Here is a 19,029-nt window from a genome sequence, read left to right as displayed (position 1 = left end):
TGCCTCGATGTCGGGGCTTCGCTGGGGCCTGGGCCTGGGCTGAGGCCACGTGGCCGTGACGTGGGGGACCCAAGATGGAGTCGGGCACGGCCTCGTGCTTAGGTCGTGATGGGCCTACGCTGGAGCCAGGCCGGTGATGGGGATCCGGGATGGTAGCCGGATCTGTGGTGTTGGGGCGTGCAGGGTCGGGCCGAAGGGGCCGCCCGAGGTCCGGAGGAGGGCTGATGTCGTCCTGGGCCCGCCATGCGGGAGGGGTAGGACCACGCCATGAGGCCGGGTCCAACACCCACTAGCCCTACCTTTCTTCCCGCTAGTCCTACCTTTCTTCCAGATACTAGCCAGCTTGTCCTTCCTTCCATCCCAATACTAGCCCGCTAGCCCTACCTTTCTTCCCGCTAGCGCTTCCTTTCTTCCTGGTACCAGCCCACTAGTCTTACCTTTCTTCCAGATACTAGCCCACTAGTCTTACCTTTCTTCCAGATACTAGCCTGCTAGCCCTACCTTTCTACCCGCTAGCCCTACCTTTCTTCCAGATACTAGCCCGCTAGCCGTACCTTTCTTCCAGATACTAGCCCGCTAGCCATACCTTTCTTCCAGATACTAGCCCGCTAGTCCTACCTTTCTTCCAGATATTAGCCCGCTAGCCCTACCTTTCTTCCTGCTAGCCCTACCTTGCTTCCTTCTAGCTCTACCTTTCTTCCAGATACTAGCCAGCTAGCTGTACCTTTCTTCCACGTACTAGCCCGCTAGTCCTACCTTTCTTCCAGATACTAGCCCGCTAGCTCAACCTTTCTTCCCGCTAGCCCTACCTTCCTTCCCGATACTAGCCCGCTAGCCATTCTTTTCTTCCCTCTAGCCTTGCCTTTCACCCATATAGGTACTAGCCCACTAGCCCTATCTTTCTTCCAGATACTAGCCCGCTAGTCCTACCTTTCTTCCAGATACTAGCCCGCTAGCTCAAACTTTCTTCCCAATACTAGCCTGCTAGCCATTCCTTTCTTCCCGCTAGCCTTATCTTTCACCCATATAGATACTAGCCCACTAGCCATATCTTTCTTCCAGATACTAGCCCGCTAGTCCTTTCTTCCAGATACTAGCCTGCTAGTCCCACCTTTCTTCCAGGTACTAGCCCACTAGTCCTACCTTTCTTCCAGATACTAGCCCACTAGCCACTCCTTTCTTCCAGATACTAGCCTGCTAGTCCCACCTTTCTTCCAGGTACTAGCCCACTAGTCCTACCTTTCTTCCAGATACTAGCCCGCTAGCCACTCCTTTCTTCCAGATACTAGCCCGCTAGTACTTCCTTTCGTCCAGATACTAGCCCGTTAGTACTTCCTTTCGTCCAGATACTAGCCCGTTAGTACTTCCTTTCGTCCAGATACTAGCCCGTTAGTACTTCCTTTCTTCCAGATACTAGCCCGCTAGTCCTACCGAGTGAACTCAGACACACCAATGATTGCCAGAAATGTTGAGCCTCCTTGAACCCCGGCTCTTTCATGAAGTTCTGCAGGGTTCTCACTTGGGACGTCTCCCTCCCACTCACCTACCAGTGGCCCTGATAACAAGGACTTCCGGTGCCAAGAAGGGGTCTTTGCTTTCATCAGGGGTGCTGCTGGGGACCGGTGGGCATGTCCCAGTCCTGCCTCTGTAGATAGTGCGTAAAGCCAGCGCCATGCTGCGGGGTATTTACAATGTGACGCATCTAGGAAGATGCTTCACGTTATAAAGCCCTGCGCCACATGAAACCTGTGTCAGGGTTCATGTGGGCGTTCCGGAGCAGGGGGGGTGGGCGTTGTGGCGCAGGAACGCCTTGCAGAAGTGGCTGAGTGAAATCTATAAGACACTATAAGTCACTTTTCAGACGCCGCTGAGTCAAAACCTTGCGCCTGCTTGAAGCAGGCGTAAGGCTTGACGCACCATGTTGGACATAGGCAGGGTTGGAGCAGTGCTGGAGTTGCGTCGCGCCTGCGACGCAACTCCAGCACTGCACCAACCTTACGCCGGCAGATGCGACACGCATCGGTTTATCCTTGCGCCATGATGCGGCGCATTGTAAATGCGGCGCATCTGTGGTGGCGCAAGGGTAAACTTGCGTGACACATCTCTCCTGGCGCATCCCTGCTGATTTGCAGGGATGCGCCAGGAAAAATAAATCTGCCCCCAGGTGTTTTCAGTTTTCATATAAGTGATTCCCCTCCCTCTGCTGCCAGATCCCTGCACTGGATCTCAGTTGCTCACTGCGCTAAGTTTAAGATCCTGAACCTCATTTTGTAGGATACTCTGGGGCATATTACCAACAACTAGCGATAATTATCGATATGTTGGTTTAGCGGCGATATTTTTATCGCTGAGCTACGGCGATTTTTATCGCTTAGGAGCCTTGCTATTATCAAGGTATATCTCCTAAGCGATAAAAAACGGCCGCAATGCATGAATATCGCTGAAAAGTCAGCGATATTCATGCATTACCGAGCTAATGCTCTTCGCCCTGTTATCCACCTCCCATTGGATAACATGGCTAAGAACTGCTCTAGGCAGGTGTTAGCTTTTGGAGATATTCGCGCTTAGCGCAAATATCTCCAAAAGTTGGTAATAGGAGATAGCGATGTTAGCGACTGTTTCCAGTCGCTAACATCTTGGCACGCCCACTTTGCATGTCATTAGCGATAAATATCACTGACATGCAAAGTGGGGCCCAAGATGGTCGCTATCTCCTACTAGCTGTCGCTAACTGGTGTTAGCGACAGCTAGGTAATAGGGAGATCATTTTATCTCCGCTTTCTTGGCTTTTAAAGCCAAAAAAGCGGAGATAAACCCCCTTGATAATATGCCCCTCTATCTCTACTCCAAGGTACCTTCAGTGTCAACACGTACTGGAAGCCAATAGGGACTAAGGGCCAGATGTAGGTATCCAAATACCGGTCGGTAACGGCCTAAAATACCGATTTTCGGCCGTTACCGACCGGTATTTGGATACTGAGATGTAGGGCTTGTCAAAATACAGATTCGGTAATTTTACCGATTCAATAATTACCAAATCTTACCGATTCGGTAAAAAATACCGAATAATTACCTACATCAGATTTACCGATTCTAAAATACCGAATCGGTAAAATTCAGTATTTTAGAATCGGTAAAAATTATTTACCTACATCTAGCCCCTAATGTTCTGTGATTAAATCTTAATCTTGAGGGCGCTGACCCTTCCTTGCCTGGGTCCAGCTCGAGGGACACTTCACCTCTGGACATTGAAGCCTCTTCCTCACTCTGTGACTTACAAAGTGAGTGAACTGACGAGCTGGTTCGTCAATGGACACCAGCGCCAATGAACCCCTTGGGGTAGTGGCTTCCATTCCATACCAATGCGTCAATTACACCTTCCTGCACAAAAACAATCAATGGAGGCGGTTTTCTCTTTTGATCTTTGCTGCTGGATTCAGCACACATAGAAAGAGGAAAAAATAAGGAGTAATAACGTTATTTCTCCTCGTTGCGTCTCCCATACCCCTCCCCTGAGGCGGCGTCGGCTTTTGACGCATTACCAGGTTTACAAAATCTCATGAATCTGGGATTGTGTCAAATTCCACGGGTGTTGGGTTGGAACACCCACCGTAATGCTCATGGCACCCCACCCTATCATAGAGTGAGGCAACGCAACGACTTGCGTTGCGTTGCCTCACTCCATATCTACAAGGCCATGAAAAGCTACACAGGGTGACTTTACGCGGTTTTGTACATATGTAGATGAAAGTTTAGTATTAATAAAAAGAAACACAAACTCCAGCTTTCAAAACACAATCCTATGGCCTGATGTACATGGTACAAAGATGGCACAGCAGCCCTCGCTGGGGAAGCACCCATACAGGAGGCACATGATGGTGATCCAGGTACGGATGTATGATGTTACAACGCATGCTTTTACCATGCATGCTTTTACAACGCAGTTTTTACAACGCATACCATTACAACGCATAGCGCTTTGGGGCGCTGGATAGTGAATAGTTTAATTTACTATTCCAACTCCAGTCCCCGTGGATAGTAGGGAAGGTTATTGGATAGTAAATTAAATCTATTCCCTATCCTAGAGCGCCCCCCAGCGCAATGCGTTGTAATGGTTTGCGTTCTAAAACCTGCGTTGTAATAGCACTGCGTGGTAAAAGTTGCGTTGTAAAGGATGTTTCCCTCCAGGTACATAGGGGGCTCTTCCCTAGCAGGGATAATCCAGGCTGAGATTACAGGGGGGTGCAGGGCCGCCCTGCCTGCCTTTGAGGGCAGCCAGAGCTACTGTTCCCCTGAAGCTGGGGGTGCATTGTGTGCTGTTTGGCTGATCAAGAAGGAAGGATGAGGTCACTGGTTATGGATGGGTGAGTGACAGTGCCTGTTGATGTTTGATTGGATGTCTATCTGCAAGGGCGTGTCCGACAGTGCATGACGTTAGAGTGTGCTTCCAGAGAAAGGTAGATTGCAGACACACTGCCAACATGGCAGACCAGCAGGGCACTGGCTCTGTGGGGTGGAGGCAAAGCCTGGTCCCAACTATTCACACATTCTTCTAGAGGGTCATGAAAACAAAGCTGGAGCTGTTAGCAAAGGGGCAGGTGGCTGCCCTATTTTTAATGCATGTATTTTAGCCCCTGTTCTGGGCCTGGAATAGTCTTGCCTGCTGCACTCAGATGCACCCTGGTTCCTGCTCTCAGGTCCATGTTTGTCATTCGAATCCCCCTCCCTGCTGAACGGTTGTATGATGTTACACGCGGTACATCACAACGCATCTTTTACAACGCAAGTCGTTACCACGACTTCCAGATATGTAGACGTGGAGTTAGGAATAGTGAATCTATAATCCCCTGTATGCACTTGCCTTTTAGTATTTTGTTCTTCAATACTTTGTCCCACTGCTTAATTTGTAAAATAATACGTGTTGGGCCATTCTTAGAAGGGCACTGCAGCTTGCAACGCCTGTTGTCCCTGCCAGCGCTGCCGGTGACAGCACCAACACAACTATTAACTGGCACACTCTTACAGGTGTGACAATTCAGACTATTCCAGGCCCCAAAGCTATAAGAATGGCTTTGACGGCAGGTATTAGTCATTTTTAATGTGCATTGAAATAATAAACAACTGTTGTTGGGCCCGATTCACAGAACTAACTTAAGACAAAATCCTAACTTACTACCATTTTGGTATTCACAGAAGGCACTTACTCATTTCGGTATTCACTGAAGGCACTTAGGGCCCGATGTAGGTAAATCCCATTTACCGATTTTGAAATACCGAATCCTACCGATTCGGTATTCAAAAAATCGGTAAATGGGATGTAGGTCCCAACATCTGGATTCGTTACCGAATCCTTAACAATTCTTAAATTACCGATTTGGTAAATACCGAATCGGTAATGCCCATTCATTCCTATGGGCTTTGAAGCCCATAGGAATGATTAGGCATTACCGATTCGGTATTTACCGAATCGGTAATTAAAGAATTCACAAGGGTGCAGGGGGTGTCACTTTGACACCCTCTAGCACCCCCAAAACGGCCATGTGTGCAATGTGGCACACAGACATGCCCTAAGGGCACGTCTGTCTGTCACATGGCACATGTGTACATGCACAGATGTGCATGTACACAGGAATCGGTTTTTTACCATGGATTTGTATTCCATGGTAAAATACCGATTCTGTAAGCCATGTGCTGCCGGAACATAGGCTACCTACATTGCATTTTCGGTAATTTTACCGAATCGTTATCATTACCGAATCGGTAAATATTACCGACTCGGTAAATTTACCGATTCGGTAATGATAACGAATCGGTAAAATTACCGAAAATGTGCCCCTACATCTCCATAGCCCTTTACCGATCGGAAACGGCCGAAAATCGGTATTTTCGGCCGATTCCGATCGGTAAAGGGCTACCTACATCGGGCCCTTACTCATTTTGGTATTCACAGAAGGCACTTACTCACTTTGGTATTCACAGAAGGCACTTACTCATTTTGGTATTCACAGAAGTTAGGAGTCCTAACTTTACTACTCCTAAACTGACAAAAATCCTAACTTTAAGACTTTCGGTATTCACAGAAGGCATTTAGGAGTCCTAAAGTTAGGACCCCTAACTTCTGTGAATACCGAAATGAGTAAGTGCCTTCTGTGAATACTGAAATGAGTAAGTGCCTTCTGTGAATACCGAAATGAGTAAGTGACTTCTGTGAATACTAAAATGAGTAAGTGCCTTCTGTGGATACCAAAATGAGTAAGTGCCTTCTGTGAATACCAAAATGAGTAAGTGCCTTCTGTGAATACCGAAATGAGTAGTAAGTTTAGGATGTTGTCTTAAGTTAGTTCAGACCCGTTTAGTTTATCTCTAAAGTAGACAAACAGCGCCACCATGTGACGCACTGTCATAAGTGCCGGTGTTGACAATTAAGTGCTGGTGCCGAGTACCGGAAACCACGGGCTCAAATTAAGCACTGCTTTGCCCACAGTATTCTTGCACCATGACATTCATACCCTCGGTACTCAGTAGCACAGTCCTGTGAGGCCTTGCACCAGGGGCTTGTGATGAGTGTAGACACTCCAACCAGGCAGGTGTTCGAACAGGTCCCTCACCCAGCAGTGGTCCAACCTCTGTCCTCTTGTCTCCTGTGCAGGAGGACGACGTCGAGGGGATCCACATCGTGGCCTTCGCTGAAGAAGACGATCCTGGTGAGCTCTGCCGCGCGTGCGCCTTCAGCCTCACCCGCGTCACGAGCAGCAGCATTCACCAATGAGGAAGAGGAAGACTCAGAAAACAACATTCACACACAAGTCAATCCACCACACAAGCTCAGCAACAGCACCCCAGACCCTACAGCGCTTCCCAGATCTGTTTTACTTCCAGGAGACAAGACTTGTTTACATCTCAACCTCTAGCTGAGAGGCCCTAACACACTCTACCCACAGATGAGAGGCCCTGCATCACTCCTCACTCATTCTACCTACAACTGAGAGGCCCTGCATCACCCCTCAATCAATCTATCTACAGCTGAGAGGCCCTGCTTCACTCCTCACTCATTCTACTCACAGCTGAGAGGCCCTGCATCACTCCTCACTCATTCTACCCACAACTGAGAGGCCTTGCATCACTTCTCACTCATTCTACTCACAGCTGAGAGGCCTTGCATCACTTCTCACTCATTCTACCCACAGATGAGAGGCCCTGCATCACTCCTCACTCATTCTACTCACAGCTGAGAGGCCCTGCATCACTTCTCACTCATTCTACCCACAACTGAGAGGCCTTGCATCACTCCTCACTCATTCTACTCACAGCTGAGAGGCCCTGCATCACTTCTCACTCATTCTACCCACAGCTGAGACGCCCTGCATCACTCCTCACTCATTCTACCCACAGCTGAGAGGTCCTGCATCACTCCTCACTCATTCTACCCACAGATGAGAGGCCCTGCATCACTCCTCACTCATTCTACCCATAGCTGAGAGGCCCTGTAAACCCCCTCAGTCATTCTATCTACAGCTGGGAGGCCCTGCATCACTCCACACTCATTCTACCCACAGATGAGAGGCCCTGCATCACTCCTCACTCATTCTACTCACAGCTGAGAGGCCCTGCATCACTTCTCACTCATTCTACCCACAGCTGAGAGGCCTTGCATCACTCCTCACTCATTCTACTCACAGCCGAGAGGCCCTGCATCACTTCTCACTCATTCTACCCACAGCTGAGAGCCCCTGCATCACCCCTCACTCAATCTACCCACAGCTGAGAGGCCTTGCATCACTCCTCACTCATTCTACCCTGGGAGGCCCTGCATCACTCCTCACTCATTCTACCCACAGATGAGAGGCCCTGAATCGCTCCTCACTCAATCCACCCACAGCTGAGAGGCCCTGCATCACTCCTCACTCATTCTACCCACAGATGAGAGGCCCTGCATCACTCCTCACTCATTCTACCCACAGCTGAGAGGCCCTGCATCACTCCTCACTCATTCTACCCACAGATGAGAGGCCTTGCATCACTCCTCGCTCATTCTACTCACACCTGAGAGGCCCTGCATCACTGCTCACTCATTCTACCCACAGCTGAGAAGCCCTGCATCACTCCTCACTCATTCTACCCACAGCTGAGAGGCCCTGCATCACTCCTCACTCATTCTACCCACAGATGAGAGGCCTTGCATCACTCCTCGCTCATTCTACTCACACCTGAGAGGCCCTGCATCACTGCTCACTCATTCTACCCACAGCTGAGAAGCCCTGCATCACTCCTCACTCATTCTACTCACAGCTGAGAGGCCCTGCATCACCCCTCACTCATTCTACTCACAGCTGAGATGCCCTGCATCGCTCCTCACTCAATCCACCCACAGCTGAGAGGCCCTGCATCACTCCTCACTCATTCTACCCACAGATGAGAGGCCTTGCATCACTCCTCGCTCATTCTACTCACACCTGAGAGGCCCTGCATCACTGCTCACTCATTCTACCCACAGCTGAGAAGCCCTGCATCACTCCTCACTCATTCTACCCACAGCTGAGAAGCCCTGCATCACTCCTCACTCATTCTACCCACAGCTGAGAGGCCCTGCATCACTCCTCACTCATTCTACCCACAGATGAGAGGCCTTGCATCACTCCTCGCTCATTCTACTCACACCTGAGAGGCCCTGCATCACTCCTCACTCATTCTACCCACAGATGAGAGGCCCTGCATCACTGCTAACTCAATCTACTCACAGCTGAGAGGCCCTGCATCACCCCTCACTCATTCTACTCACAGCTGAGAGGCCCTGCATCACTCCTCACTCATTCTACTCACAACTGAGAGGCCCTGCATCCCTCCTCACTCATTCTACTCACAGCTGAGAGGCCCTGCAGCACCTCCTGACTCATTCTACTCACAGCTGAGATGCCCTGCATCACTCCTCACTCATTCTACTCACAACTGAGAGGCCCTGCATCACTCCTCACTCATTCTACTCACAACTGAGAGGGCCTGCATCACCCCTCACTCATTCTACTCACAGCTGAGAGGCCCTGCATCACCCCTCACTCATTCTACTCACAGCTGAGAGGTCCTGCATCACTCCACACCCATTCTACTCACAGCTGAGAGACCCTGCATCACCCCTCACTCATTCTACTCACAGCTGAGATGCCCTGCATCACTCCTCACTCATTCTACTCACAACTGAGAGGCCCTGCATCACTCCTCACTCATTCTACTCACAACTGAGAGGCCCTGCATCACTCCTCACTCATTCTACTCACAGCTGAGAGGCCCTGCATCACCCCTCACTCATTCTACTCACAGCTGAGAGGTCCTGCATCACTCCACACCCATTCTACTCACAACTGAGAGGCCCTGCATCACTCCTCACTCATTCTACTCACAACTGAGAGGCCCTGCATCACTCCTCACTCATTCTACTCACAGCTGAGAGGCCCTGCATCACCCCTCACTCATTCTACTCACAGCTGAGAGGTCCTGCATCACTCCACACCCATTCTACTCACAGCTGAGAGACCCTGCATCACCCCTCACTCATTCTACTCACAGCTGAGATGCCCTGCATCACTCCTCACTCATTCTACTCACAACTGAGAGGCCCTGCATCACTCCTCACTCATTCTACTCACAACTGAGAGGCCCTGCATCACTCCTCACTCATTCTACTCACAGCTGAGAGGCCCTGCATCATCCCTCACTCATTCTACTCACAGCTGAGAGGTCCTGCATCACTCCACACCCATTCTACTCACAGCTGAGAGGCCTTGCATCACTCCTCACTCATTCTACTCACAGCTGAGATGCCCTGCATCACTGCTCACTCATTCTACCCACAGATGAGAGGCCCTGCATCACTCCTCACTCATTCTACCCACAGATGAGAGGCCCTGCATCACTCCTCACTCATTCTACCCATAGCTGAGAGGCCCTGCATCACTCCTCACTCATTCTACGCACAGCTGAGAGGCCCTGCATCACTCCACACTCATTCTACCCACAGATGAGAGGCCCTGCATCACTCCTCACTCATTCTACCCATAGCTGAGAGGCCCTGCATCACTCCTCACTCATTCTACGCACAGCTGAGAGGCCCTGCATCACTCCACACTCATTCTACCCACAGCTGAGAGGCCCTGCATCACTCCTCACTCATTCTACCCATAGCTGAGAGGCCCTGCATCACTCCTCACTCATTCTACCCATAGCTGAGAGGCCATGCATCACTCCTCACTCATTCTACGCACAGATGAGAGGCCCTGCATCACTTCTCACTCATTCTACTCACAGATGAGAGGCCCTGCATCACCCCTCACTCATTCTACCCACAGATGAGAGGCCATGCATCACTCCTCACTCATTCTACCCACAGCTGAGAGGCCTTGCATCACTCCTCACTCATTCTACCCTGAGAGGTCCTGCATCACTCCTCACTCATTCTACTCACAGCTGAGAGGCCCTGCATCACTCCTCACTCATTCTACCCACAGCTGAGAGGCCCTGCATCACTCCTCACTCATTCTACCCACAGCTGAGAGGCCTTGCATCACTCCACACTCATTCTACCCACAGATGAGAGGCCCTGCATCACTCCCCACTCATTCTACCCACAGATGAGAGGCCCTGCATCACTCCTCACTCATTCTACCCATAGCTGAGAGGCCCTGTAAAACCCCTCAGTCATTCTATCTACAGCTGAGAGGCCCTGCAACACTCCTCACTCATTCTACGCACAGCGGAGAGGCCCTGCATCACTCCTCACTCATTCTACCCATAGCAGAGAGGCCCTGCATCACCCCTCACTCATTCTACCCACAGCTGAGAGGCCTTGCATCACTCCTCACTCATTCTACCCTGGGAGGCCCTGCATCACTCCTCACTCATTCTACCCACAGATGAGAGGCCCTGCATCACCCCTCACTCATTCTACGCATAGCTGAGAGGCCGTGCATCACTCCACACTCATTCTACTCGCAGCTGAGAGGCCCTGCATCACTCCTCACTCATTCTACGCATAGCTGAGAGGCCGTGCATCACTCCTCACTCATTCTACCCATAGCTGAGAGGCCCTGCATCACCCCTCACTCATTCTACCCATAGCTGAGAGGCCCTGTAAACCCCCTCAGTCATTCTATCTACAGCTGAGAGGCCCTGCATCACTCCTCACTCATTCTACCCATAGCTGAGAGGCCCTGTAAACCCCCTCAGTCATTCTATCTACAGCTGAGAGGCCCTGCATCACTCCTCACTCATTCTACTCACAGCTGAGAGGCCCTGCATCACTTCTCACTCATTCTACCCACAGCTGAGAGGCCTTGCATCACTCCTCACTCATTCTACTCACAGCCGAGAGGCCCTGCATCACTTCTCACTCATTCTACCCACAGCTGAGAGCCCCTGCATCACCCCTCACTCAATCTACCCACAGCTGAGAGGCCTTGCATCACTCCTCACTCATTCTACCCTGGGAGGCCCTGCATCACTCCTCACTCATTCTACCCACAGATGAGAGGCCCTGAATCGCTCCTCACTCAATCCACCCACAGCTGAGAGGCCCTGCATCACTCCTCACTCATTCTACCCACAGATGAGAGGCCTTGCATCACTCCTCGCTCATTCTACTCACACCTGAGAGGCCCTGCATCACTGCTCACTCATTCTACCCACAGCTGAGAAGCCCTGCATCACTCCTCACTCATTCTACCCACAGCTGAGAGGTCCTGCATCACTCCTCACTCATTCTACCCACAGCTGAGAGGCCCTGCATCACTCCTCACTCATTCTACCCACAGCTGAGAGGCCCTGCATCACTCCTCACTCATTCTACCCACAGCTGAGAGGCCCTGCATCACTCCTCACTCATTCTACCCACAGATGAGAGGCCCTGCATCACTGCTAACTCAATCTACTCACAGCTGAGAGGCCCTGCATCACCCCTCACTCATTCTACTCACAGCTGAGAGGCCCTGCATCACTCCTCACTCATTCTACTCACAACTGAGAGGCCCTGCATCCCTCCTCACTCATTCTACTCACAGCTGAGAGGCCCTGCAGCACCTCCTGACTCATTCTACTCACAGCTGAGATGCCCTGCATCACTCCTCACTCATTCTACTCACAACTGAGAGGCCCTGCATCACTCCTCACTCATTCTACTCACAACTGAGAGGCCCTGCATCACTCCTCACTCATTCTACTCACAGCTGAGAGGCCCTGCATCACTCCTCACTCATTCTACTCACAGCTGAGAGGTCCTGCATCACTCCACACCCATTCCACTCACAGCTGAGAGACCCTGCATCACCCCTCACTCATTCTACCCACAGATGAGAGGCCCTGCATCACCTCTTCACTCATTCTACTCACAGCTGAGAGGCCCTGCATCACTCCTCACTCATTCTACCCACAGCTGAGAGGCCCTGCATCACTCCTCACTCATTCTACCCACAGATGAGAGGCCCTGCATCACTCCACACTCATTCTACCCTGGGAGGCCCTGCATCACCTCCTCACTCATTCTACCCACAGATGAGAGGCCCTGCATCACTCCTCACTCATTCTACTCACAGCTGAGAGGTCCTGCATCACTCCACACCCATTCCACTCACAGCTGAGAGACCCTGCATCACCCCTCACTCATTCTACCCACAGATGAGAGGCCCTGCATCACCTCTTCACTCATTCTACTCACAGCTGAGAGGCCCTGCATCACTCCTCACTCATTCTACCCACAGCTGAGAGGCCCTGCATCACTCCTCACTCATTCTACCCACAGATGAGAGGCCCTGCATCACTCCACACTCATTCTACCCTGGGAGACCCTGCATCACCCCTCACTCATTCTACCCACAGATGAGAGGCCCTGCATCACCTCTTCACTCATTCTACTCACAGCTGAGAGGCCCTGCATCACTCCTCACTCATTCTACCCACAGCTGAGAGGCCCTGCATCACTCCTCACTCATTCTACCCACAGATGAGAGGCCCTGCATCACTCCACACTCATTCTACCCTGAGAGGCCCTGCATCACTCCTCACTCATTCTACTCACAGCTGAGAGGCCCTGCATCACTCCTCACTCAATCTACCCACAGCTGAGAGGCCCTGCATCACTCCTCACTCATTCTACTCACAGATGAGAGGCCCTGCTTCACTCCACACTCATTCTACCCACAGATGGGAGGCCCTGCATCACTCCTCACTCATTCTACTCACAGATGAGAGGTCCTGCATCACTCCTCACTCATTCTACCCACAGCTGAGAGGCCCTGCATCACTCCACACTCATTATACTCACAGCTGAGAGGCCCTGCATCACTCCACACTCATTCTACCCACAGCTGAGAGGCCCTGCATCACTCCACACTCATTATACTCACAGCTGAGAGGCCCTGCATCACTCCTCACTCATTCTACGCATAGCTGAGAGGCCGTGCATCACTCCTCACTCATTCTACCCATAGCTGAGAGGCCCTGCATCACCCCTCACTCATTCTACCCATAGCTGAGAGGCCCTGTAAACCCCCTCAGTCATTCTATCTACAGCTGAGAGGCCCTGCATCACCCCTCACTCATTCTACCCACAGCTGAGAGGCCTTGCATCACTCCTCACTCATTCTACCCACAGCTGAGAGGCCTTGCATCACTCCTCACTCATTCTACCCTGGGAGGCCCTGCATCACTCCTCACTCATTCTACCCACAGATGAGAGGCCCTGCATCGCTCCCCACTCATTCTACCCACAGATGAGAGGCCCTGCATCACTCCTCAGTCATTCTACTTGCAGCTGAGAGGCCCTGCATCACTCCTCACTCATTCTACCCACAGCTGAGAGGCCCTGCATCACTCCTCACTCATTCTACTCGCAGCTGAGAGGCCCTGCATCACTTCTCACTCATTCTACCCACAGCTGAGAGGCCACGCATCACTCCTCACTCATTCTACCCACAGATGAGAGGCCCTGCATCACTCCCCACTCATTCTACTCACAGCTGAGAGGCCCTGCATCACTCCTCACTCATTCTACCCACAGATGAGAGGCCCTGCATCACTCCTCACTCATTCTACTCACAGCTGAGAGGCCCTGCATTACTCCTCACTCATTCTACCCACAGCTGAGAGGCCCTGCATCACTCCTCACTCATTCTACCCACAGATGAGAGGCCCTGCATCACTCCTCACTCATTCTACTCACAGCTGAGAGGCCCTGCATCACTCCTCACTCATTCTACCCACAGCTGAGAGGCCCTGCATCACTCCTCACTCATTCTACCCACAGATGAGAGGCCCTGCATCACTCCCCACTCATTCTACCCACAGATTAGAGGCCCTGCATCTCTCCTCACTCATTCTACCCTGAGAGGCCCTGCATCACCCCTCACTCATTCTACGCACAGCTGAGAGGCCCTGCATCACCCCTCACTCATTCTACCCATAGCTGAGAGGCCCTGTAAAGCCCCTCAGTCATTCTATCTACAGCTGAGAGGCCCTGCATCACTCCTCACTCATTCTACTCACAGCTGAGAGGCCCTGCATCACTTCTCACTCATTCTACCCACAGCTGAGAGGCCTTGCATCACTTCTCACTCATTATACTCACAGCTGAGAGGCCCTGCATCACTCCTCACTCATTCTACGCACAGCTGAGAGGCCCTGCATCACCCCTCACTCATTCTACCCATAGCTGAGAGGCCCTGCAAACCCCCTCAGTCATTCTATCTACAGCTGAGAGACCCTGCATCACTCCTCACTCATTCTACTCACAGCTGAGAGGCCCTGCATCACTTCGCACTCATTCTACCCACAGCTGAGAGGCCTTGCATCACTCCTCACTCATTCTACTCACAGCTGAGAGGCCCTGCATCACTTCTCACTCATTCTACCCACAGCTGAGAGCCCCTGCATCACCCCTCACTCAATCTACCCACAGCTGAGAGGCCTTGCATCACTCCTCACTCATTCTACCCTGGGAGGCCCTGCATCACTCCTCACTCATTCTACCCACAGATGAGAGGCCCTGCATCACTCCTCACTCATTCTACCCATAGCTGAGAGGCCCTGTAAAACCCCTCAGTCATTCTATCTACAGCTGAGAGGCCCTGCATCACTCCTCACTCATTCTACTCACAGCTGAGAGGCCCTGCATCACTTCTCACTCATTCTACCCACAGCTGAGAGGCCTTGCATCACTTCTCACTCATTCTACTCACAGCTGAGAGGCCCTGCATCACTCCTCACTCATTCTACGCACAGCTGAGAGGCCCTGCATCACCCATCACTCATTCTACCCATAGCTGAGAGGCCCTGTAAACCCCCTCAGTCATTCTATCTACAGCTGAGAGACCCTGCATCACTCCTCACTCATTCTACTCACAGCTGAGAGGCCCTGCATCACTTCGCACTCATTCTACCCACAGCTGAGAGGCCTTGCATCACTCCTCACTCATTCTACTCACAGCTGAGAGGCCCTGCATCACTTCTCACTCATTCTACCCACAGCTGAGAGCCCCTGCATCACCCCTCACTCAATCTACCCACAGCTGAGAGGCCTTGCATCACTCCTCACTCATTCTACCCTGGGAGGCCCTGCATCACTCCTCACTCATTCTACCCACAGATGAGAGGCCCTGCATCGCTCCTCACTCAATCCACCCACAGCTGAGAGGCCCTGCATCACTCCTCACTCATTCTACCCACAGATGAGAGGCCTTGCATCACTGCTCACTCATTCTACCCACAGCTGAGAAGCCCTGCATCACTCCTCACTCATTCTACCCACAGCTGAGAGGCCCTGCATCACTCCTCACTCATTCTACCCACAGCTGAGAGGTCCTGCATCACTCCTCACTCATTCTACTCACAACTGAGAGGCCCTGCATCACTCCTCACTCATTCTACTCACAGCTGAGAGGCCCTGCAGCACCTCCTCACTCATTCTACTCACAGCTGAGAGGCCCTGCATCACTCCTCACTCATTCTACTCACAACTGAGAGGCCCTGCATCACTCCTCACTCATTCTACTCACAGCTGAGACGCCCTGCATCACTCCTCACTCATTCTACTCACAGCTGAGAGGTCCTGCATCACTCCACACCCATTCTACTCACAGCTGAGAGACCCTGCATCACCTCTTCACTCATTCTACTCACAGCTGAGAGGCCCTGCATCACTCCTCACTCATTCTACCCACAGATGAGAGACCCTGCATCACTGCTCACTCATTCTACGCACAGCTGAGAGGCCCTGCATCACTCCTCACTCATTCTACCCATAGCTGAGAGGCCCTGCATCACCCCTCACTCATTCTACCCACAGATGAGAGGCCCTGCATCACTCCTCACTCATTCTACCCACAGATGAGAGGCCCTGCATCACTCCTCACTCATTCTACCCATAGCTGAGAGGCCCTGCATCCCTCCTCACTCATTCTACCCACAGCTGAGAGGCCCTGCATCACTCCTCACTCAATCTACTCACAACTGAGAGGCCCTGCATCACTCCACACTCATTCTACCCACAGATGAGAGGCCCTGCATCACTCCCCACTCATTCTACCCACAGATGAGAGGCCCTGCATCACTCCTCACTCATTCTACCCATAGCTGAGAGGCCCTGCATCACTCCTCACTCATTCTACTCACAGCTGAGAGGCCCTGCATCACTCCTCACTCATTCTACCCACAGCTGAGAGGCTCTGCATCACTCCTCACTCATTCTACCCACACCTGAGAGGTCCTGCATCACTCCTCACTCATTCTACGCACAGCTGAGAGGCCCTGCATCACTCCTCACTCATTCTACCCACAGATGAGAGGCCCTGCATCACTCCTCACTCATTCTACCCACAGCTGAGAGGCCCTGCATCACTCCTCACTCATTCTACCCACAGATGAGAGGCCCTGCATCACTCCTCACTCATTCTACCCACAGATGAGAGGCCCTGCATCACTCCTCACTCATTCTACTCACAGCTGAGAGGCCCTGCATCACTCCACACTCATTCTACTCGCAGCTGAGAGGCCCTGCATCACTCCTCACTCATTCTACCCACAGATGAGAGGCCCTGCATCACCCCTCACTCATTCTACCCACAGCTGAGAGGCCCTGCATCACTCCTCACTCATTCTACCCATAGCTGAGAGGCCCTGCATCACTCCTCACTCATTCTACCCACAGCTGAGAGGCCCTGCATCACCTCCTCACTCCTTCTATTCGCAGCTGAGAGGCCTTGCATCACTCCTCACTCATTCTACCCTGGGAGGCCCTGCATCACTCCTCACTCATTCTACCCTGGGAGGCCCTGCATCACTCCTCACTCATTCTACCCACAGCTGAGAGGCCTTGCATCACTCCTCACTCATTCTACCCTGGGAGGCCCTGCATCACTCCTCACTCATTCTACCCACAGATGAGAGGCCCTGCATCGCTCCCCACTCATTCTACCCACAGATGAGAGGCCCTGCATCACTCCTCACTCATTCTACTCGCAGCTGAGAGGCCCTGCATCACTCCTCACTCATTCTACCCAAAGCTGAGAGGCCCTGCATCACTCCTCACTCATTCTACCCACAGATGAGAGGCCCTGCATCACTCCCCACTCATTCTACCTACAGATTAGAGGCCCTGCATCTCTCCCCACTCATTTTACCCTGAGAGGCCCTGCATCACCCCTCACTTATTCTACCCACAGATGAGAGGCCCTGCATCACTCCCCACTCATTCTACCCATAGATGAGAGGCCCTGCATCACCCCTCACTCATTCTACCCACAGCTGAGAGGCCCTGCATCACTCCACACTCATTCTACCCACAGATGAGAGGCCCTGCATCACTCCTCACTCATTCTACCCACAGCTGAGAGGCCCTGCATCACTCCTCACTCATTCTACCCATAGCTGAGAGGCCCTGTAAACCCCCTCAGTCATTCTATCTACAGCTGAGAGGCCCTGCATCACTTCCCACTCATTCTAAGCACAGCTGAGAGGCCCTGCATCACTCCTCACTCATTCTACCCATAGCTGAGAGGCCCTGCATCACCCCTCACTCATTCTACCCACAGCTGAGAGGCCTTGCATCACTCCTCACTCATTCTACCCTGAGAGGTCCTGCATCACCCCTCACTCTCTCTATCTACAGCTGAGAGGCCCTTCATCACTCCTCACTCATTCTACCCACAGCTGAGAGGCCCTGCATCACCCCTCACTCAATCTACCCACAGATGAGAGGCCTTGCATCACTCCTCGCTCATTCTACTCACACCTGAGAGGCCCTGCATCACTGCTCACTCATTCTACCCACAGCTGAGAAGCCCTGCATCACTCCTCACTCATTCTACTCACAGCTGAGAGGCCCTGCATCACCCCTCAATCAATCTACTCAGCTGAGAGGCCCTGCATCACTCCTCACTCATTCTACCCTGAGAGGCCCTGCATCACCCCTCACTCATTCTACGCACAGCTTGAGAGGCGCTGCATCACCCCTCACTCATTCTACCCATAGCTGAGAGGCCCTGTAAAGCCCCTCAGTCATTCTATCTACAGCTGAGAGGCCCTGCATCACTCCTCACTCATTCTACTCACAGCTGAGAGGCCCTGCATCACTTCTCACTCATTCTACCCACAGCTGAGAGGCCCTGCATCACTTCGCACTCATTCTACCCACAGCTGAGAGGCCTTGCATCACTTCTCACTCATTCTACTCACAGCTGAGAGGCCCTGCATCACTCCTCACTCATTCTACGCACAGCTGAGAGGCCCTGCATCACTCCTCACTCATTCTACCCATAGCTGAGAGGCCCTGTAAACCCCCTCAGTCATTCTATCTACAGCTGAGAGACCCTGCATCACTCCTCACTCATTCTACTCACAGCTGAGAGGCCCTGCATCACTTCGCACTCATTCTACCCACAGCTGAGAGGCCTTGCATCACTCCTCACTCATTCTACTCACAGCTGAGAGGCCCTGCATCACTTCGCACTCATTCTACCCACAGCTGAGAGGCCTTGCATCACTCCTCACTCA

General features: G+C 52.0%; 1 protein-coding gene across 1 annotated transcript in view; it reads left to right on the top strand.

Moving 5' to 3' along the window:
* Positions 1–19,029, top strand: part of CASQ2 (calsequestrin 2) — a 247,467-nt gene that overhangs the window by 209,367 nt on the left and 19,071 nt on the right. Inside the window, exon 8 of the mRNA XM_078656366.1 lies at positions 6,650–6,704. Within this exon, the coding sequence (XP_078512492.1) occupies positions 6,650–6,704 (55 nt within the window). The remainder of the gene's footprint in view (positions 1–6,649; positions 6,705–19,029) is intronic.

Source organism: Lissotriton helveticus, chromosome 8 (genome assembly GCF_964261635.1).
Source record: "Lissotriton helveticus chromosome 8, aLisHel1.1, whole genome shotgun sequence".
NCBI classification, from domain to species: domain Eukaryota; kingdom Metazoa; phylum Chordata; class Amphibia; order Caudata; family Salamandridae; genus Lissotriton; species Lissotriton helveticus.
The sequence above is the reverse complement of the archived record's forward strand: the minus strand, read 5'-3'. Positions and strand labels throughout refer to the sequence as shown.